A 22,898-nucleotide genomic window follows, 5' to 3' on the forward strand; every position below is an offset into this window, starting at 1 on the left:
GATGTCAGCCCCCAGTGCCTTCTTTAAACTCATAACACACAAAATCTGTTTCACATGCATTTAAAACTTGGTTATAGCAGCATGTTATGCTACATTAAAGTGATTTATTAATGATCTACAAACGCGGTACCTTCCCTTTAAATCTATCTCTAAGGAGTTAAATAACAGATTTAGCTCTACTACATCGCTATAATTGTTATGTGCCTTAAGATTAAAAAAAGAAACTTTGTAATATCCATTTATTTCAAGTTTTCCTCTGTTCCCCCAACTCTATGTACCCCGACGACTTATGCATCTACACATGTCACATGATCATTGCTAAATGGAAGTTATATTACAGAGATTTTTGTTTTCCCCACGCATGCAAAAGGAGTACAAAAGGGTTACAAACATCAGTCTTGTCCTGTCCTATCCTATATTAAACTGTTTGTATGGTTAGGATTTTTTCTATAAATCAGTAGTAAAGGAGTATAAAATAAACTCTTGAAAAAAACATCTTCGGGTAATAATGCGGCATCATCCCCCTCAGCAGCCCATACCTCCCACTTTCTTGCCTGCAGACACTGGTAAATATTTAAATGCTAAAACACCATATGGTGTAAACAGTACAAAAAAAAGAGGTGTGTGGGGAGAGGAGGGAGATGGAGCCGCACTTTCTTAGTGCTTTAATGAAACTGGAAGCATCTGATTTGCTCAGAGGCCACAGTGCAGGTCTGACATCACACAGGGAAAGCGTCCCACTTGTCAATTTATAGAAACCATCAGAGGGCAAGTAAAGACCCCAAATTTGTAGTGCAGGCTACATACAACATTATCTACAGCTGCCTATAGAGAGTAATTTTTAAAAATCCCAAAGTACTTCTTTACAACATAATTCCAGGTATTTGCTACAAGAATAATCTGCATTATACCGCTGCTGTTATTCCTCAAGAAATAGAGCAATAAAAAGACAACTTTGAGTTAACGTTGCATCCTATAAAATCAGTAGTAATTGGACACAACGTAATGTCCAAACATTAATTTACTCATACATTTCCAGGAGGAATAACAAAGAGACCGATTTCTAAGATTTTGAATTGTTAAATTATTGGGAATGGAAATAAGAACTAACACAAACATAGCAAGGATCCATGAGAACTCGGCTCCAGCACTGATGGGAAAATGGTAAAACATAACTTTCACTGTACAAATAAAAACATGGCTAGAAAAAGCAAAAAAAAAAATTAAGGATCCATAAGCTTATATGTTTTGGGTTAGATACACTTATTCGTAGCTGTGAAATAGGGTTGATGACCTGAAACGCGTAAGCTTATTAATCCTTAGTCTCATCTGTTTTTCATTGTATAGTAAAAGGTATGTTTTATCATTTTCTCATTTGTGCTGGAGCCCAGTCCTCATGGACCCTTCTTTCATATCGGACCTGAATATCAGCCTGGTGTGTTCTTACACTCCGTGCACCACATCCTGACCAAACAAGGTCTACCGTGGTTCTTATGTGAATTCAAGAGGTTTTCATATTCAATTGTTCTCCCTGGAAGGTGAGCTGATTACTATATTTTTTTCCTTTCACTAAAACAAACATGACAGGAAAGTGGGCAAATCCCATTTACATATCTGGTAGCGATGAGCGAACGTGCTCTGATAAGGTGTTATCTGAGCATGCTCAGGTGCTAGCAGAGTGACTTCGGCGTGCTCCAATAATACATTTGAGTCCTCATGTTGCATGTCCTGCAGCTGTTGAACAGCCACAACACATGTAGAAATAGCCTAACAAACCGAACAGCAGCGAGACATGCATATAATTGGAGCATTATAAGAGCACGTTTGCTCATTGCTAATGTCCAGTAATCATAAGTTAAAACGAATCCAACAGCAATCGGTTCTCAGAAAAAAAAAAAAAAAAAAAAAGATTTCAACTGGATCTGTTTGTTTTGGATTTTTTTTAACATTGAAGTCAATGGAGGGAAATGCATTCCTTAAATAGCCATCCAATTTGTCCCATTTGAAACTGATCCAAAAAGCAAACAACGGATCCTTTTAAAATAAAAAAAAAAATGATTAATGGATTGGTTTTCCATAGACTTCAGTGTTAATACAACAGATCCAGTTGAAATCAGTTATTTTTAGCAGGACAAAAAAGTTGTTTGCACAACTTTGTCAGCAGATTGCTGCTGATCCACTCTGATTACTACTGGACATGTGAACAGAGCCTTAGGCAGTAAATGACGTGTCTGAATGCTTCGTGTTGAATAGCCTCCTCGACTGGCTGGTGAAAGGAAGGCGAGGGCGCACCAACAAGCCAGGAGTGTCCATGTGGTTAGCCCGCGATTTTCTTGTTCTTGGCTCTGTAGCTTCCCCAAGTCCTTGTGAAGTTGTGCCACACATACTACACACCCCTACAAAGAGTCACCACAGTGATATTTCTGTGTGCACTGGCCCGAGCCCTGGAGGCAAAGCAAGCGAGACTTGTGTCGGCCGGCCTCTAATGAAATGCAAAACCATCACTCTGGGACTAGTAACATGAAGATGCCCACAGGGAAAGAGATGTAGGATCAATGAGAGCACATATACAGGATATTGTACAGTCCACGGTCCTATGATGCACAATTAAAAAATACAAATTATAATAATGTAGCATTAAACCTTCACAGTCCCATAGCCATGCAGCAAGCCATAACCCAGAATTCCTTTGTGCATAGGCTGCTGTGAGGCCACAGATTAAGGCAGGAACTAGGACCAGCTTACAGTACATTCCCGCTTGGTAAAGCCATGACTCCTGTATGTAAACATAAGATTAAAAAACAGCAAGGGGAAAAAAAAAAAAAACCCACACAATATTTGGAGTTTTCATTTCTTTTTCAATGTAAATTTGGAAGGGAGATAGAAGTGGAAAAGTTCATTTTTTATAATGACCTCAAACCATTAGTGCCAATGAGTTAGCGGGTACCATCTTCAGTGATACACGCTGCGGACCACTAGGTGGAGCTGGAGAGCTCCTCAGCTGGATCTGCAGAGAAGGGGGACCTGGAGCCATCAGCATTACAATGATTCTTCTGCTGTGGTCCTTCCCTCTTCCCACTAAAGGAGAAGGGTTCCTTGTTCAATTAAGAGGAAAGCAAAAACAAAACTGTTTGTTGGTCCTGAATCCGGACTTTTAACTTTAGTTGCTCTTCTTTTTCTTCTTCTTTTTAGAGGGACGTCCGGAGCCTGTGGAACAAGCAGGGAGAAGTAAAGTATTGATGTCAGAACAAGGTAGTGAATCAAAATAGGCAACTATTAGGACTATATTTTCTGTAAGCCTTTCTGGCCATTTAACAGCACTGGGATGGCCCAGGCATCTGTAAAAAGGACTACCTCTCCCAAAATAAGTGCAATGGGGGCAGTTTAGATATTTTTCCATAGTTCGATCTAAATTATATTTCCTTAGGAAAAGCAGGAGTTAATAGACCAATCCTATTGGCTTCATTTCACCTCTTATAGTCCCAATATTTGACCATTAATAAACACTGAATACGTAAGTTGTGAATGAGGCGTGGCGTACAACGTAGCAGTACTTACCCCAGCGCAGCCTTGTCAGCCACTCTCCGATAAAGTAGAACGTGAGCATAATTAGGAATGAGGATGTGAAGAAGATGAGCATCCCTACTGCATCCAGCTTAGCCAGGATGGGATACACCCAGATATCCGCGGCATAATGCACCCAGTACACCCTGCATAAGACAAGAGGACATTAATACTTTATATGCACTGTCCACAATCAACTGGATCCCCAAATCTTCCCCATAAAACGGTCACTATAATACAAAATTCTGCATCATTCTAGAGTACCATGTTCATCAATTACTCAGCATGTTTAACATGTCTCCTTGCAGTCAACCTCTTGTCCGGTGCTACCCGTCAGCATGTTACATATGGAGGTGGTGGCATGACTGTACAGCCTATTGTCCCCCAGTAAAAAAATTAGGTATTTTTTGTAGCGATCTGATGTGCCATTCATGAGAAATCTAATGCAGAAACCATATGCCAATCAGGCTGGAAGTGCACTGGGGGAGTGTCAATGCACCTGGAAGCATGTGTATGGACACGCCCCCAGTGCACCTGCCAGCATGATTTGCATATAGCTTCAACATCATCTTTCCCCATGATTGGCACAATGAATCATTCAAAAATAAAAATATATATAATTTTTGCTAGTTGGACAAGCACCTATACAGCCATAACACGGATTCCATGTTGTCAGGGAGAATTAATTTATCAGAACTTCCTTAATCTCACAAATCCCTGATATCATAGGCCAGGTAGGTCACTGGTATCACCCACTGTGGTTTTTGGAGCGAACCCCTCTCTTCTGCCCCCTATCATCCAGACAGTTACATGATTGGCTGACGATCAACGGAGAAGGCCACAACCTGTTCGCCTCACCAGGCCGGCTATTGGAAAATTATTGGTGAGCGCACGGCATATACACCTCCGGATTCCAACACAGGGAATATGAGTATACTTCCCGGTGCGGTCACATCTAGCGCTCCGATAACCCCAGACTACTCGCTGCTGCCACCACCACTCTGTCTCGGTCGAATAGACACCGCACGGTAGCTTATGGCTTTGAGGCGTAGTTTACAGTACAAGAGCAACAGAACTATTACATTTTATATTTAGTCCAAAGGGAGGCAGTGTTTATGAATAATAAACAAACGATTTTACAAGGGAGACAAAACAATACAGCATAAACATTTACATGACATAAAAGGGATTAACAAAGAACTTACTACACCGATCGCAGACAGCCGAAGGAGAGTGCTTTGATTTGGCCCTCGATAACGGCTTTCTGCATACACGATATGTAGCTCTCTGTACGAATCCTGATGATAATTGGGATTGATCTTTTATCAGACCCAGAGTCCCACCCATATTCCCCTCAGGGATAACCTCACAAGGGCCCAGTTGTGGGCTGGTCTCAGTCCTTCATGATTTTAGGAAATCCTAACTTATGCAATAACTCCTCATAAGATGACCACAGAAGTTTGAGAATGATGTAATCTTTTGTATCAGGATTTTATCTACTCTTAGAGACCAAACATGGCCTAGCTGCTGGTGGCTATATGACCCCTATGGATTTTAGGCCTTTTGGTGGGGCTTATTATCGAAAGAAAATGTATCTATTTCGGACTAGTTATCCAGGTTTTGAAAACGTACATCTCATTCATATCGGATGGACATAAATTCCAATATTCTATACTTTGTTCCGGAGCTATACTGTCTGCTGGTTTATTGTAGCTGCAGTGACCATGGCTATTTGTAAAGGGTGTCAGATCTTCGTTGATTCACTTAGATCCTAATTACCTTTTCCTGTCTCTCTCTATGGATAATACATATCCTCTTCAGTCACCTGGACATAATGAGGAATCCTCCCATTTTAATTAATCTGCTTCACATCTCTGTCACTGCCATTTTACATAAAGACAGGGTTGAGTGCTAGCTGGTTCCGCCTCAGGACAAATGGTAGATGAAAGAAAAAAGGGAGAGGGGATGAGGGACCTCAAGGATTTTTAATATTTTCTATGACATGTGTACACATAAGCTGGCAGATGTATCCCTTTATACTGTTACTTTCATTTCATGAAGCTTTTAACTGATTGCTGAAATGAAGGGGTATAAGCGTTTAGCCAAGCACTGTGCCCCTTTGGCTCTGCCTATCACAGAGATAACTGTGTATGGGCTTTCTGTGAGCCGTCCACCACTCCGCTCTGAGGAGAGCATACCAAAATGAAGGAGCATAATCATCATGTTGGTCCCGGTGTGGGCAGGGCTGTGGAGTCGGAGTCATGGAGTCTGTGTCCATTTTGGCGGAGTCGGTATAAAATGAACCGACTCCTAAATATATACCGTATTTTTCGGACTATAAGACGCACCGGACTATAAGGCGCACCCAGGTTTTAGAGGTGGAAAATAGGGAAAAAAATATTTGAAGCAAAAAAAGTGGTAAAATATTTAATAACATACTATTATATGTGGTGTTATTATATATAATAGTATGTTATTATGTTGGAAGCTGCGGGACCAGTGTGGTGTATGTGAAGTACTATATGAAGATGCTGGAGGGTGAGTATAAGAATGGGGGCACAGGGCTTATATTGAAAGCACCACTCCAGCACTGCAAAATAACACTGGAGTGCTGCTTTAAAATCCCATGGGAGAACTATAACTCCCAGCATGTCCTGCAGATCCTATGACATGCTGGGAGTTATAGTTCACTAAAGGAGTGGCAGAGTGCTTTATTGTGTTTTGGAAAGACTAACCTCTTAATTGTGGCAGCCAGCCAGCTGTGGTGAGGTGAAAAGCATCCCATGACTGCACACACAGAGCCCTCCCTCTTGTTGCCTTTCCACAACACAGCACAGGTTATAAGAGGAATCCTGCAGATTCTAGTGGGGAGTCTGAAGGACCTGTGATGATGTCAAGAAGAGGGAGGGCTCTGTGCTGCCATGTGATGCTCCAGCCCGCCCACTTCTGACATCATCACAGGTCCTCCTTGTGCACACTGCACAGTACTCAGCTCCAGCCCAGGAAGGTACGCAGCGATCTCCTCTCCCCCGGACCCTGCTGCTGCCTCCTCCTCCCCCGGACACACGGATCTCCCGAGCTGCTGCAGGAATCAGCGCTGGGGAAACCATGTGTGTTGCTGCTTAAGTGCAGTATTCATTTGCTGCTCCGGCTCACCACTCAGCTGATAGGTGGGCAGGGAGTAGCTAATGAATATTCACTGCACTTAATCATCGGGACCACATGGTTTCCCCAGAGCTGATTCCAGGCAGTGGGGACATTTTTCTGCCTCCTGAAGTGGGATAACAGTGCGATCCCACTCGCTGCTGCCCCCCTCCCCACATGCTACATCCCTACCATAAGACGCACCCACACTTTCCTCCCAAATTTGGAGGGAAAAAAGTGCGTCTTATGGTCAGAAAAATACGGTAATACATTGGATTCAGTAGTTCAGTGCAGGATTTACTGAATATTTTTTAATAAAAATTGGGGAAAGTTATGAAATGTCCTATAAATGTCTGTTCTGTTCCTGACCCAAGAATCTTGACTTTTAGTTGAGATGAATCTGTGCTGCACTTTATGTACATGCTCAGTAGTGAGGCAGCGCTGTGCATTCAGGGAAATTGAGTAGTCGGAGGTCTGGCTTACCGACTCCACAGCCCTGTCGGGCGCACTTGCTCAGTTATGCACAGCACACCTCCTTCGAATATATAGTGTCTGCGATTGGGTACTGCACATCTGCTGCCACCACAGATGGTGCAGGGCACACCACCCGTTAACCACACTGACGCAAGAGCCCCAGCAGGGACTTAATTTCTTTTTTCTAATTTCTTCTCCAAACAAGTCTCGTCTACCTTTCAGTGAGGTTTGACATAGACTCGGGAAGGGTCGAAACGTAACCTTACCTTCAATGTCTCAACTCTCTGTGGTGTTTTCCCTGCACATGTAATGAACACGCTTAACTTTTTTGCAACCTAAACCATTTATTGAGTGCGGCTGTTTTCACTCAGAGTTTGATCTTTTCGGCTTACCCAAGTTCAGCCTGCACCTCCACATTAGCAGAATGCACTTCATTTATTTTGCTATTCAAATCAATAGGGCATAACCGCCACCGACACTGGGAGCAACTGATCGGCCAGGGTGCGGGAAGTCGCACTCCCCACAGATCAGACATTGAGGACCTATCCTAAGGATAGGCCATCAATGTTAAAGTCCCAGAAAATCACTTTTATTGGGTAATTCAACACCTTTGATTAAGCGAATGGTCAGTGTTTCAGCACCCAGATCCCCAATGTGTAAAACTCCTAACATGTTACGTGACATGTCAGATTTCAGTAATGATCAGTAATAACTGTACTCCGCTCTATTGTGTCTGGGAAAAGCCCTACCTGGACCACCTAATTAGTGGAAAAGAACCACTTACCATGACAGATACGCAACCCCGAAGCCTACCAGGACAGCAAGGCCACTCTTCTTGCTCGGGTATTGGTGTGAACATGTAACAAGCTCGATAAGTATAAGCGGAAGGATAAATGTATGCTGTAAAGAGAAAGGGGATAACACAAGGAGCAAGACATCACACAGGGCTACATGCGTCTATGACCAGATTACCCCAAAGAAAAACTATGGATATGCTCCCCTCTTTTGGAACCCCGCCTTAGATGAAGTGTGGAATGAGGGTGTTGAGTCGCCTAATTAATACACCCATTACCCTGTGCTTCACCTAAATCTTATGCAAATGCTATTGCATTACGAGTCTCCATGTGCTACCATACTGGCTCCATCAGGAATTGTGTTTATGATGATATCAACAATATAATAATATGCAGCAAAATTCCATTACTCTGTCCCCAATAATCCAGTAAATCTGGTCATTTGACATGGAACTCCAGTATAAGCTAGACTGTCCCTAGACCACAAGGCTGAAAAGGGAAAACTAATGATATACTTCCACTACCGTCACAGTGAGGTTTAGCTATAACCTGTCAGATAATGTATGATAAAGTGATGGCGTATAACTATAGTGTATGAAGGTGGCGGTCCGATCTCTGTATCTCTCATTCACCTCATTAGGGAGATGCAGTGCGGTCCCTAATACAGTCAGGTGGAGGGGGGAAAATAAAATAAAAGAATGAATGTAACACAACGGTACATAGCACAGCCACCCCACTATCCCCTTAATTCTCAGGATATGTGCCAACGGCATATCCAGCAACGTGCCAGCACTGTAGGAGACAGGAAAACTTCTTAAAAGGATCATTTTTTCTTAACTAGAGATCCACACAATAGATATGCCAAAATTCCTTTCCCCAAAATCAATAGAAAAGTATAGGTGTCAGATCGTAACGTACTCTGGATTATTAACTTATTTTTTTCTAGTTGCATTTACAGTGCTGACATCTTCAGCAGTGCCGAACCATCTACTTTTCCTCATTTTATGGCAAAGACTAGAGTCAGGCTTTCTCTCAAAGTCATATTGATAGGGAATCTAGAATGTGAGCCATAATTGGGACAGTGAAGTACAACGCGGTGGGATGTGATGGCGCAATATAAGTAAAATAAATAAAAAGCCGCACCAGAAGGAGAACTCATAGGATACTCTTACCATGGCATGATTAAGCCACTGAGGAATGATGCTGTCCAGTTCTTTGGGGTAGACCAGCTCCCGGTCATAGGCATAAATACTCCAGAATGAAGTAAATACAAACTGGAAATGGAAAAAAATATATATTAAAAATGGAATGCCTGAACAGTGCAGATCCTGCTGATAGAGAGCGCCACCTAGGGGACAATTTAATTGAAGTGTGAAATGTGTCAAACTTACCACGCCAACTGGGAATGCCAGTGCAGCAAAGATGCAGTCCTTTACCCGTGTCAGAACGGAGCAGAACCGGTTCCTATTGGAAAGGCAGAGCTGGAAGAGATCACACAGTAGGCAAACACCAAAGAACGTCGTCTGGAGGACCTGGGGAGACATTACAATAGCGGAAAAAATAAAATGCAGCAGACATCCATGTATCTGCCCTGGATCTATGCTGATGTATACATCTGATGGTGAGGAATAGAGAGCCATGCAGGCATGGCCACCTCCACATTACTGACAGAGCAAGACATGTCGCCATCCTAAAGATAGATCTGGGTCCCTGTGGAGTGACATTTCTGACATAGAAAGCCTAGGAGACCCTATTTCAGCCATTTGTAAGAAGGTGGGGTTAGAGGTAGAAGGGGATCTCCACGGTTGAACCTCCACCAATCCACAAGTTATTACCAATCCTGTGGGTAGGCGATTAACTTAGTGTTAAAAAAAAAAAAAAAAAGTTATTGAAGATATATAAAAGGGTCACATACGTTACAGATACAGCAAATAAATCAAGTTATCTAGTACCTAGTAGTAAGTCATGTAGAATAGATGTAGAGACCTTGAATATGTAAAAGCCTACCTAAGTGGGTTCTGCCCACAAATGGAAAAACATCCCAAATAAATTATAATGTACAATAGTCATTGCTGCTTATCTACGTATTTCTATCTTGTGAGATACAAGTGCTTCTCACTAAATTAGAATATCATCAAAAAGTGGGGTATGGGGTATTGTGAAGAGGAAGATGAGACATCAGATCCAACAATGCAGACGAGCTGAAGGCTGCTATCAGAGCAACCTGGGCTTCCATAACACCTCAGCAGTGCCACAGGCTGATCGCCTCCATGCCACGCCGCATTGATGCAGTAATTGATGCAAAAGGAGCCCCGACCAAGTATTGAGTGCATGTACTGAACATACATTTCAGTAGGCCAACATTTCGGATTTTAAAATAATTTTCCAATTGGGTGTTATAAAGTATTCTAATTTAGGCCCCTTTCACACATCAGTTTTTTTGCCATCGGTCGCAATACGTCGAATTTTGAAAAACAGATCTGGCGACTGATGCTGCTGGATCCGTTTTTTTCTCATAGACTTGTATTAGCGATGGATTGCCTCATGTTTCATCCGTCATTCGCCGGATCCGCTGAAAATTGCTTGTCCGGCGGCCGGAGACAACGGACAAAGTAACGTGTTTTGTGTCTGTCGAAAAAACGACAGCAATGGATCCGTCGCAGTCTGTTGTTTGCTAGAATGGAAGCCTATGGCGCTGGATCCATCAAATGACGGAATCTGGCAATGGATTATTTTATTTTTTTTTTTAACTGAGCATGCTCCAATTTTTTTTAGGATCCAATTAGCCGGATAAGCTAGTCGGATCCGGCAAAAAAACGGATCCTTCACATCAGTTTTTCACAATCTGCGACGGATCTGTTTTTTTTCAAAATTGGACCGATTGTGACTGATGGCAAAAAACTGATGTGTGAAAGGGGCCTCACAGATAATGACTTTTGGGTTTTCATTTGCTGTAAACCATTATCACCAACATTAACAGAAATAAACAATTGAAATATATTATATAGAGTCATTACAAATAGAGTGATCTACGAGTTTCACTTTTTGTAATAAAGAACTGAAATAAATTAACTTTCTGCTGATATTCTAATTTAGTGAGAAGCACTTGTAGGTTGGTAAAGGGCAGGTTCGAAGAACACATAGAAGAAAATGCGATCCCGGAAGCACTCATCCAGGTTGGCCACCACCTTATCCCCACCCAGCGGGTTTACCGCCAATTTCCATTGAAAGATGGTTGATAGACTTGATGCCATCCAATGTCTAGCAACACATTTCCAGCCATAAATAGGACTTCAGCCAGGAATGATTCTTCTACAATCCTTTGTTATTGTTCAGGGTCAACAAATAGAACACCCATGCAGTTGTGTAGGAACTGAACAACTTTAAGGTACCGTCACACTAAACGATATCGCTAGCGATCCATGACGTTGCAGCGTCCTGGCTAGCGATATCGTTTAGTTTGACACGCAGCAGCGATCAGGATCCTGCTGTGATGTCGCTGGTCGCTGAATAAAGTCCAGAACTTTATTTGGTCGTCCGATCGCCGTGTATCGTTGTGTTTGACACCAAAAGCAACGATACCAGCGATGTTTTACACTGGTAACCAGGGTAAACATCGGGTTACTAAGCGCAGGGCCGCGCTTAGTAACCCGATGTTTACCCTGGTTTACCAGCGTAAAAGTAAAAAAAACAAACAGTACATACTCACCCAGCGTCATACCTCCCCCAGCTTCTGCTTCCTGACACTGACTGAGCGCCGGCCCTAAAGTGAAAGTGAAAGCCGCTGTGCTGTTAGGGCCGGAGCTCAGTCAGTGTCAGGAAGCAGAGGCTGGGGGAGGTATGACGCTGGGTGAGTATGTACTGTTTGTTTTTTTTACTTTTACGCTGGTAACCAGGGTAAACATCGGGTTACTAAGCGCGGCCCTGCGCTTAGCAACCCGATGTTTACCCTGGTTACCCGGGGACCTCGGCATCGTTGGTCGCTGGAGAGCGGTCTGTATGACAGCTCTCCAGCGATCAAACAGCGACGCTGCAGCGATCGGCATCGTTGTCGCTATCGCTGCAGCGTCGCTTAATGTGACGGTACCTATACTCACCCAGCGTCATACCTCCCCCAGCTTCTGCTTCCTGACACTGACTGAGCGCCGGCCCTAAAGTGAAAGTGAAAGCCGCTGTGCTGTTAGGGCCGGAGCTCAGTCAGTGTCAGGAAGCAGTGTCAGGAAGCTTAATGTGACGGTACCTAAAGGTACCTTCACACGAAGCGACGCTGCAGCGATAGCGACAACGATGTCGATCGCTGCAGCGTCGCTGTTTGGTCGCTGGAGAGCTGTCACACAGACCGCTCTCCAGCGATCAACTATGCCGAGGTCCCCTGGTAACCAGGGTAAACATCGGGTAACTAAGCGCAGGGCCGCGCTTAGTAACCCGATGTTTACCCTGGTTACCAGCGTAAAATCTAAAAAAAACAAACAGCACATACTTACATTCACGTCCCCCTGCGTCCACTTCCTGACTGACTGAGCGCCGTACAGTGAGAGCAGAGCGGTGACGTCACCGCTGTGCTGCTTTCACTTTCACTTTGCGGCGCTGAGTCAGAGGAGGAAGCAGACTGCAGGGGACGCAATGTGAGTATGTGCTGTTTGTTTTTTTTACATTTTACGCTAGTAACCAGGGTAAACATCGGGTAACTAAGCGCGGCCCTGCGCTTAGTAACCCGATGTTTACCCTGGTTACCAGTGTAAAATATCGCTGGTATCGTTGCTTTTGCTTTCAAACACAACGATACACAGCGATCGGACGACCAAATAAAGTTCTGGACTTTATTCAGCGACCAGCGACATCACAGCAGGATCCTGATCGCTGCTGCGTGTCAAACGAAACGATATCGCTAGCGAGGACGCTGCAACGTCACGGATTGCTAGCGATATCGTTATAATGTCGTTTCGTGTGAAGGTACCTTTAGGCCTACCTAATATTCTCTAATCTCCGGGCAATCACATAGAAAGTGAAAAACATGTTCCCTGGCCGAAATGACATTTGCGGACACTAATCCAGGAATTCAGGTTATACCCTGTGTATTCTAGCTGTGGTGTAATACGTACGGTCAAGAATATAGAACATTGTGACTCTCTGAGTATTATTAGAGGAAACCTGTTTAGGAGCTTCCAAGGCTCCGTTCCCACGACTCAGTGATTATCAGTGCCAAGTCGGTCTCCCACTTGCTTCTCGTCAGGTCATGTAGTGGTTCTGCGCTCCCAGCCAGCAAAAGAGCATATAATTGGGATATCGGCACAGATCCAGGTAGATCCAGTATCACCTGCGACAAAGGGAATTCTCGCAGGACACGGGATAGACCCAAGAACAAGGTCTGAAGGGCATGTCAAAATTGTAGTTAGCGGAAAAGATAACTGTTTGCAAGGTTTAGTACTTCTTTTAGGTCTAAAAAGGCTTAAGGCCCCAGTTACAAACATCTGACCAAGGTAGATCCATCCGACCCTTTTCCACACATGTCCCCATTCTAGATTTGACAGTTCAATGAGGGTTTTATTATGGCAAAGTGCTGTGTGGCGGCCGGTCATAGTGAGGGCACGGAAGCAACCTCCATGATGCAGACCAAAAGGGCCTGCCTGAGATTCAGATATTGAGCAGAGACTCGTGGGGGTCCTTGCTGAGAAGCCAGGTAGAACCACGTAGTGGATGTGTGATCTCTCGGTTGGAGGTGATAACGTTAAATGTTAGTAGTTGAAAACACTGACATTACTGTATTAAGAGGATCGGTGACGTCTCCTGACATGTCTTAACACTTGTATTCCTCATAACATAAGCATTCTTTCCTTAGAGTTCTGCACCGTGTTGTCCCTCTGTCATTCCTCCAGGAAACTTGACAACTGGGTTGTTCCCATTCAGAACTGGCATTTCATGGAGCATGAGAACTTATTAGAGAGACATATCTGGGGTGCAGATTGGTCCTACACTTTATAGGCTGGTGGATGTGCCATTCCTAAATAATTTATTTCCCCAGATCCACAAAGTTATGTGAGTGCAGTTATCTAACGGCGGACTCGGGGCTTACCTAACCACATCACTATGAAGACAGACATATGGATTTTTCCAACCCTTAGATTCCTTAAATTCTCCCAGCCTCAGATAGTAAGGCACAAATCATCGGCTCTGGCAGGTTTCTGTGCTGCCTCACCCCAGAGGATTAGATACAGGTGTAAGCATCCGTCATTCTTGATAAATTGGGATCCATATACTCTGCCCCACAAATGTAATAGAGTTGAAACATCCCATATATCTGCCAGTTACAGCGGGGAAGGATCCACGGTATGAAGGGAGAACCACCGAACTGAAAGGGGCTCTCCGGACCTCAATAAATATGGGCAAACATTTTTATACAGTCAGTGCTCACTTTTGGGATCAGGCAATTGATTTCATCATACCCAGTCGTAAGAAGATAACTCATTATCAAAAGTGATGGGCAGCACCTTATGCCACTGTCCTTACTGAAAACACATGTACTTGGCAGCGCCAGAGCGACATGTGTGAGAGGGCAGCGGGGTTAATTGCTGTAGGTACAACTGGCAATTTTACTACGTCTCAATAAACGCAACCTTTAAAACGTTGAATCACTGTCACCCACAGGCAAAGTCCCCTCTGCCCAAGAGATTGTGATCTCTGCCAGCTCCGCAGTCTGCACACACCGCAAAAAGGACCCAAACCTTAAAGGGATAGATATATATATATATATATATATATATATATATATATATATATATAGGATATGCCATAAATGTTCAGATCTCGCTTATAAAGGCGAGCAGAGGTCGGGTAATATCCGTTCTGCAATTCCTATAAAATGTCTGTTCTGTTCCAGATCTAAGGATCTGGACTCTTAGTTGAGATGAATCTGCGTTGCACTTTATGTACATGCTCAATAGTGACCAGTGCTGTGGGGTCGGGGGTCAGAGAAATTGAGGAGTCGGAGGTTTGGCTTACCGACTCCACAGCCCTGGACTGCCCGCGTATGGAGGGAATCAAGAGAGGAGTTTGAGCAGCTGAAAAATGCAATAAAAATGCTTCTAATGTGAACATGCAGAAAAAGGAAAAAAAAATGCATTTGTTTACAGTATCAGTTAAAGAACTGAGATTTCTAAAATCTTGTTCAAAATGGGTTTTTTCCTCATTTTTTGAGCTGCGGTGAGGTTTTTTTTGTTTTTTTTTTCCTTTTAAAAACCGCAGTATGTCAATTTTTTCAGTGCTTTTACCCTTCAATTGAATGCATGAAAAAAAAACAACAAATGCATTGAAAATGAGTGTGAATACACCCTACCTCAAAGTTATGAAAATTGTGTATTTATTCCAAAATGGTATCAATAAAAAGAACCAAGAAAAAAAAAATACCTGCCCTTACACAGCTCAATTAAGGCAGAAACCAAAATGGCTCAGAAAATGGCAGCACAAACCAAAAAGTCCATCATTGTTTCATGCCACAAAAAAAAAACCACAGGAAAAGAAAACATAGGTCTGAGTATATACTAAATTGGAAATCACCGAGAAAAAGAATGTTCCAGTTTTTATAAATATAGCTTTTAATATTAAAATTATTCAAAAACAAGATTTACACACATACGACCACCAAAGTATCAAAGGACACTTAGGAAAGATACCTAGGGAGGCGTCTATCCCTATGGTATCCTGTAATAACCCTACCTGTCAGCGGAAGTTGGCACCCTTGATCCTGCGCAATGGCATAGATGGCTCACCCTGCTATCCCTATTTGTGGAGTAGGAGTGAAAGAAGAAAATGTGGCACAAAGGAGGAACAAGGAGGTGTATCAAAGATATTGCCTAGCAGCAGAGGTTAGCGCCTAAGGCTACGTTCACATTTGCGTTGCGTCAGGTGCAGGTTCGGCGACGCATAGCGACGCATGCGTCATGCACCCCTATATTTAACATGGGGGCGCATGGACATGCGTTGTCTAGCGTTTTGTGACGCATGCGTCATTTTTGGCGCAAGCGTCAGGGCGCAGAGGACGCTGCATGATGCAGGTTTTTTGCGCCAAAAATCATGCCAAAAATGGACGCATGCGTCACAAAACGCTGCGTTGTGCATGCGTTTTGCATGCATTGTGTCGCCGACGCTGCGCCGCAAAACGCAAATGTGAACATAGCCTTAGAGTATAGGGAGAGTGGCACCCTGCTGATCAGCGGCTGTCCCTTATTGAATGAGGAGATCACTTGTCACAGTGAGAGGGTGATGGATAAGGTGCTGTTGTGATCCATCGTGGCACCTTAGCATACAGCGATGCACAGTGCAGCAGAAGTGGAATATTCACAGATAAGCTGCAGTATAGGCTACATAGCCATAGTAATTAGTATATAACATCATCATCAGAAAAGAACTTCGCATATGATAAGTGAACAGATGACTGTCCTCCTCAGAGCTGCAAAAGTTGTCTCTCCGAGTACGTTGATCAGATAAAGTGCCTTATATTCAGGTATAATAGATAACAGATATAATGTACATATTGGCAGAGTAACTCCACATAAGGGGTTCAGTATAACCCAGCAGAACCATGATAACTAGTCTGTGACAACATTGTGATAAAGAAACAACTGACCAAAAAACAAAACAAAAACAAACACTCATTACACTCGATGCGTTTCCCTTCTCTTGAGCTTCATCAGGAGTGACGTGACAGTGTGGATAATAATAGTACAAGGCATAATATAGATACAAGGCATAAGGTCCATGTGATACGGGACGTCAGAGTCAGATCCCCTCTGGTTAAATGGCTGGCAGGGTGAGCCGTCGATGAGCGGGGGCTAGGGTGCCAACCTCCGCTGACAGGTACGGTAATTGCAGGGTACCATAGGGATAGGCACCTCCCTAGGGTATCTTTTGGTGGTGGTATGTGTGTAAATCACGTTTTTGAATAATTTTTATATTATACACTATATTTTAGTGTATCAAAAAACTGGAGTATTCCTTGTCTCGATGAATGCCACAAAAAACCCAGCTATACATGTTTGGCGTTGCCCCCCCTCTGGAGGATCATACTGCCATGTAATTTTTAGGCCACATTCAGTACTTTACCTCAGTATGTGTAAGCCAACACCAGGAGCGGAACAATCAGAGGAAAAGTATAACAGAAACATTCACCACTTCTGCATTTATCACCCACTCCTGGTTTTGGCTTACAAATACTGAGGTAAAATACTGACCAAATACCGAGGTAAAATACTGAGGTAAAATACTGACCAAATACTGAGGTAAAATACTGAGGTAAAATACTGACCAAATACTGAGGTAAAATACTGACCCAATGCTGACTGTGTGACCGCAGCCTTACCTTACAATCAACGCTGTAAGAACAAAACCCCAAAGCAATGACGGAATGGCGGAATTTCCACCACTTCACCTCATTTGGATTTTTTTTTTTTTACCATTTCTCAGTAAGTTGCATGGTTAAAAAAAAAGAAGGCAAAAAAACAAGCGCTCAAAGATATGTAGACTGCAAAATAGTAATGGCTCTCAAGGGAGTAAAAATGGAAGTGCAAGAATTAGAACTGGGTGCAGAATTAAAGGGTTAACCGAGCAGTGTGCTACCCTCTGACATGCTGGGCTCTGTAGTTCCATAGCTGCAGCAAAGCTAGAGTATGCTGCATCTGCTCCAAGCATTCATCCTGCTGATGGAGAGGTCTCCTTATCTCCAGCCATAGCTCACCTGGTTCAGGAAGGTCAGGTACTTCCACCTGCCTCCATATGTATTGGCTCCATGGCTCAGGTGGTTCTGCCATACCGCGAACACATTCCAGGCCAAGAATCCCACATGAAGGACGATCCCCAGCGCCGCCATCTTGGTGAGGACCCTAAGGAGCCTGCACACGGAGGGCGTCCCTTTGTGTCACTGCCGTCAGCGAGCGACCGAGGCAGATGGCGACTACACGGAGGCACAGTGTTCTTACATGTGGGTACAAGGTCCACACACCAAATACAGAGATTGCAAACAAACACTAGAGGCCACAATGTTTTCAGTCACATGTCTCCACCTTTCCTGGGCGGCGGCCATGTTAGTGGAGACCATGATTGTCACAATCCCTTTATTTTCTTTCTTGTCTTAATAGAAAAATAAGCTCGTAAATGCAATGCTATCTGTCACATTAGTTTGTGGATATGAGTGGTTACATGCATGGGTAGTTTTGTGGTAATATTTTACAAGAACAATCAAACAAATGGCGATAAAGCTCTATTTGGAATAATTTGTGGGGTACATTTACTTGTCCTGTCACAATTGCAATTATAGCAATTAGGAAAGTTAGCCTTACGTCCCATACACATTAGGCTAAATTCGGCTGAACGCTGTGATACCAGCAGGCTGGCAGTCTCATGTGTTTGGGGGACCTGGATAAGGCCGCTTTCACACATCAGTTTTTTTGCCGGATGCTGGTTCCGGCGTCGCACCGCATCACCAGATCCGTTTTTTTTTTCTGGAAACTGGAGGACAACCGGATGAGACGGATCCGGTTTTTTGCCGGATCCGGACACCGGATCCGGCGAAAAACCGCATCCGTCTCATCCGGTTTGTCTGGTTTCCTTTCCAGTTTTTGACGGATCCGGCATTTAAAAACGCTCCCTAAAAGGCTAAAACTGGTGATTGGCCAGCTTAAAACTATATATACAATGTTCCTTACATCTGTGATGGGTTAGAGAGGAGCAAGATACAGAGCAAGATGGATGGCTCAGTAGTGACCAGTGCTGTGGGGTCGGGGGTCAGGGAAATTGAGGAGTCGGAGGTTTGGCTTACCGACTCCACAGCCCTGGACTGCCCGCGTATGGAGGGGATCAAGAGAGGAGTTTGAGCAGCTGAAAAATGCAATAAAAATGCTTCTAATCTGAACATGACTGTATAAATAACAAAAAAATCAAAGCCAAATAGAGATAAAAAATAAAGCAGCTTTATCTTAAACAAGACATACCATAAGCAAAAAACAAACCCAGCTGAAAAAAAAACAAAACAAAAGCACTTGTTTATACATAGCATTTTTTTGCAGTGGTTTTTCCATGCAGAAAAAGGAAAAAAAAAAACGCATTGGTTTACAGTATCAGTTAAAGAACTGAGATTCCTAAAATCTTGTTCAAACTGTTTTTTTCCCCTCATTTTTTGAGCTGCTGTGAGGTTGTTTTTTTTTTTTTTAAAAACCGCAGTATGTCAATTTTTTCAGTGCTTTTACCCTTCAATTGAATGCATGAAAAAACAAACAAATGCATTGAAAATGAGTGTGAATACACCCTACCTCAAAGTTATGAAAATGGTGTATTTATTCCAAAATGGTATCAATAAAAAGAACCAAGAAAAAAAAATACCTAGGCAGAAACCAAAATGGCTCAGAAAATGGCAGCACAAACCAAAAAGTCCAACATTGTTTCATGCCACAAAAAAAAAAAAAAGCACAGGAAAAGAAAACATAGGTCTGAGTATATACTAAATTGGAAATCACCGAGAAAAAGAATGTTCCAGTTTTTGATACACTAAAATATAGCTTTTAATATTAAAATTATTCAAAAACAAGATTTACACACATACGACCACCAAAGTACTTAGGAAAGATACCTAGGGAGGCGTCTATCCCTATGGTATCCTGTAATAACCCTACCTGTCAGCGGAAGTTGGCACCCTTGATCCTGCGCAATGGCATACACGGCTCACCCTGCTATCCTTATTTGTGGAGTAGGAGTGAAAGAAGAAAATGTGGCACAAAGGAGGAACAAGGAGGTGTATCAAAGATATTGCCTAGCAGCAGAGGTTAGCGCCTTAGAGTATAGGGAGAGTGGCGCCCTGCTGATCAGCGGCTGTCCCTTATTGAATGAGGAGATCACTTGTCACAGTGAGAGGGTGATGGATAAGGTGCTGTTGTGATCCATCGTGGCACCTTAGCATACAGCGATGCACAGTGCAGCAGAAGTGGAATATTCACAGATAAGCTGCAGTATAGGCTACATAGCCATAGTAATTAGTATATAACGTCATCATCAGAAAAGAACTTCGCATATGATAAGTGAACAGATGACTGTCCTCCTCAGAGCTGCAAAAGTTGTCTCTCCGAGTACGTTGATCAGATAAAGTGCCTTATATTCAGGTATAATAGATAACAGATATAATGTACATATTGGCAGAGTAACTCCACATAAGGTTCAGTATAACCCAGCAGAACCATGATAACTAGTCTGTGACAACATTGTGATAAAGAAACAATTGACCAAAAAAAAAAAAAAACTAACACTCATTACACTCGATGTGTTTCCCCTCTCTTGAGCTTCAACAGGAGTGACGTGACAGTGTGGATAATAATAGTACAAGGCATAATATAGATACAAGGCATAAGGTCCATGTGATACGGGACGTCAGAGTCAGATCCCCTCTGGTTAAATGGCTGGCAGGGTGAGCCGTCGATGAGCGGGGGCTAGGGTGCCAACCTCCGCTGACAGGTAGGGCAATTGCAGGGTACCATAGGGATAGGCACCTCCCTAGGGTATCTTTTGGTGGTGGTATGTGTGTAAATCACGTTTTTTGAATAATTTTTATATTACCGTATACACTATATTTTAGTGTATCACAAAACTGGAGTATTCCTTGTCTCGATGAATGCCACAAGAAAACCCAGCTATACAAGTTCAGCATCGCCCACATCGTACCCATCTGGAGGATCATACTGCCATGTAATTTTTAGGCCACGTTCAGTATTTTACCTCAGTATTTGACCTCAGTATGTGTAAGCCAAAACCAGGAGCGGAGCAATCAGAGGAAAAGTATAATAGAAACACGTCACCACTTCTGTATTTATCACCCACTCCTGGTTTTGGCTTACACATACTGAGGTAAAATACTGACCGAATACTGCTAGTGTGACCGCAGCCTTACCGTACAATTAACACTGTAAGAACAAAACCCCAAAGCAATGACGGAATGGTGGGATTTCCACCACTTCACCTCATTTGTAATTTTTTTTTTTTTTTACCATTTCTCAGTAAGTTGCATGGTAAAAAAAGAAGGCAAAAAAACAAGCGCTCATAAAGATATGTAGACTGCAAAATAGTAATGGCTCTCAAGGGAGTAAAAATGGAAGTGCAAGAATTAGAACTGGGTGCAGAATTAAAGGGTTAACCGAGCAGTGTGCTACCCTCTGACATGCTGGGCTCTGTAGTTCATTACCTGCAGCAAAGCTAGAGTATGCTGCATCTGCTCCAAGCATTCATCCTGCTGATGGAGAGGTCTCCTTATCTCCAGCCATAGCTCACCTGGTTCAGGAAGGTCAGGTACTTCCACCTGCCTCCATATGTATTGGCTCCATGGCTCAGGGTTGAGTTAGTCACCTCCAGGTTCTGCCATACCGCGAACACATTCCAGGCCAAGAATCCCACATGAAGGACGATCCCCAGCGCCGCCATCTTGGTGAGGACCCAAGGAGCCTGCACACGGAGGGCGTCCCTTTGTGTCACTGCCGTCAGCGAGCGACCGAGGCAGATGGCGACTACACGGAGGCACAGTGTTCTTACATGTGGGTACAAGGTCCACACACCAAATACAGAGATTGCAAACAAACACTAGAGGCCACAATGTTTTCAGTCACATGTCTCCACCTTTCCTGGGCGGCGGCCATGTTAGTGGAGACCATAATTGTCACAATCCCTTTATTTTCTTTCTTGTCTTCATAGAAAAATAAGCTCGTAAATGCAATGCTATCTGTCACATTAGTTTGTGGATATGAGTGGTTACATGCATGGGTAGTTTTGTGGTAATATTTTACAAGAACAATCAAACAAATGGCTAGAAAGCTCTATTTGGAATAATTTGTGGGGTACATTTACTTGTCCTGTCACATTTGCATTTATAGCAATTAGGAAAGTTAGCCTTACGTCCCATACACAGGCTAAATTCGGCTGAACGCTGTGATACCAACAGGCTGGCAGTCTCATGTGTTTGGGGGACCCGGATAAATGATGCTTGGGGAGATACGGATCCGGCATGTCCGATCATTTTTGTCCAGCTGTCTCGACATGTCTGGCAGCGGCCCTCTCCGAGTACATAGGAGCTATCGGCAGAGCCTTCACTCCAGTGTATGAGAGACAGCTGCGGCCGAACCATCGATCGGACCACCAGTTATCTACGGTCTTTGGGATTTGTGGTCAGGTAGACATGTGTTGGAAATAGCCTGACAATTGGCGCAGCTCTGGAGCTCCAGGGTGTCTTCCCCCATACATCCAAGGAGGTGGCTATTGGAGCTATAGTACCCATTGGGGTCCAGAGATCCTTTTGCAATACAAACAAGAACAGTGCCGGGTTCTTCTATTACTACTAGGGGTGAGCGAATAGCTGCATCGGGAACCCGGATACCTGGACTGGAGCGCTCCCGATAATCAGCTGTTTGGCGCCGCAGGTGCATGTGTCGCGGCCGTGTCACTGTCACAAGACATGAATGGAGAGCCCAACACACAGGCTCTCCATGCATGTGTTGTGACTGTCACACAGCTGTGACACATGCACCTGCGGCGCCAAACAGCTGAATATCGGGAGCGCTCGGTATCCGGGTTCCCAATGCAGCCATTTGGTAAGCGCTATAGCTATTTGGATAAGGAGTTATCTGAAGCTATTTGCTCATCCCTAGTTAATACCCCTCACCCACATTCCTGTATTTGTCCGTCAAACCTCCAGATTGCAATCTGCAGTTCATTACTCCGGAACGCGCATTTCTACTGCTCGAGTCCAGTGGTGTGAACAACATATGATATCTGTTTTCCATAGATCTTAATGTAAAGGGAAGCTGACACATGCTGCAAAAGCGTGGAAAGCATGTGTCAGGCACGGGCTCTATTAACACAGCCATGCATATCTGTCTCTGAAACGCTGCGATGTTTAAG

General features: G+C 43.6%; 1 protein-coding gene across 2 annotated transcripts; it reads right to left on the bottom strand.

The window, feature by feature from the left end:
- Positions 1–225: 225 nt before the first annotated feature.
- On the bottom strand, positions 226–21,570 carry LOC143765788 (androgen-induced gene 1 protein-like). 2 transcript variants are annotated; one of them, XM_077252820.1, is made up of 6 exons: positions 21,279–21,570; positions 9,368–9,508; positions 9,149–9,250; positions 7,967–8,082; positions 3,559–3,710; positions 226–3,207 (listed from the first exon to the last, which is right to left on the bottom strand). In XM_077252820.1, the coding sequence occupies exons 1-6, from the start codon at positions 21,426–21,428 to the stop codon at positions 3,161–3,163; spliced, it is 708 nt and encodes a 235-aa protein (XP_077108935.1). In that variant the 5' UTR covers positions 21,429–21,570; the 3' UTR covers positions 226–3,160. The 2 variants fall into 2 exon arrangements, with proteins under 2 accessions (XP_077108935.1, XP_077108936.1); XM_077252821.1 differs by lacking the exon at positions 21,279–21,570 and adding an exon at positions 17,707–17,987.
- Between the last annotated feature and the right edge of the window lie 1,328 nt (positions 21,571–22,898).

The sequence above is a fragment of the Ranitomeya variabilis genome, chromosome 4, assembly GCF_051348905.1.
Source record: "Ranitomeya variabilis isolate aRanVar5 chromosome 4, aRanVar5.hap1, whole genome shotgun sequence".
Classification (NCBI taxonomy): Eukaryota; Metazoa; Chordata; class Amphibia; order Anura; family Dendrobatidae; genus Ranitomeya; species Ranitomeya variabilis.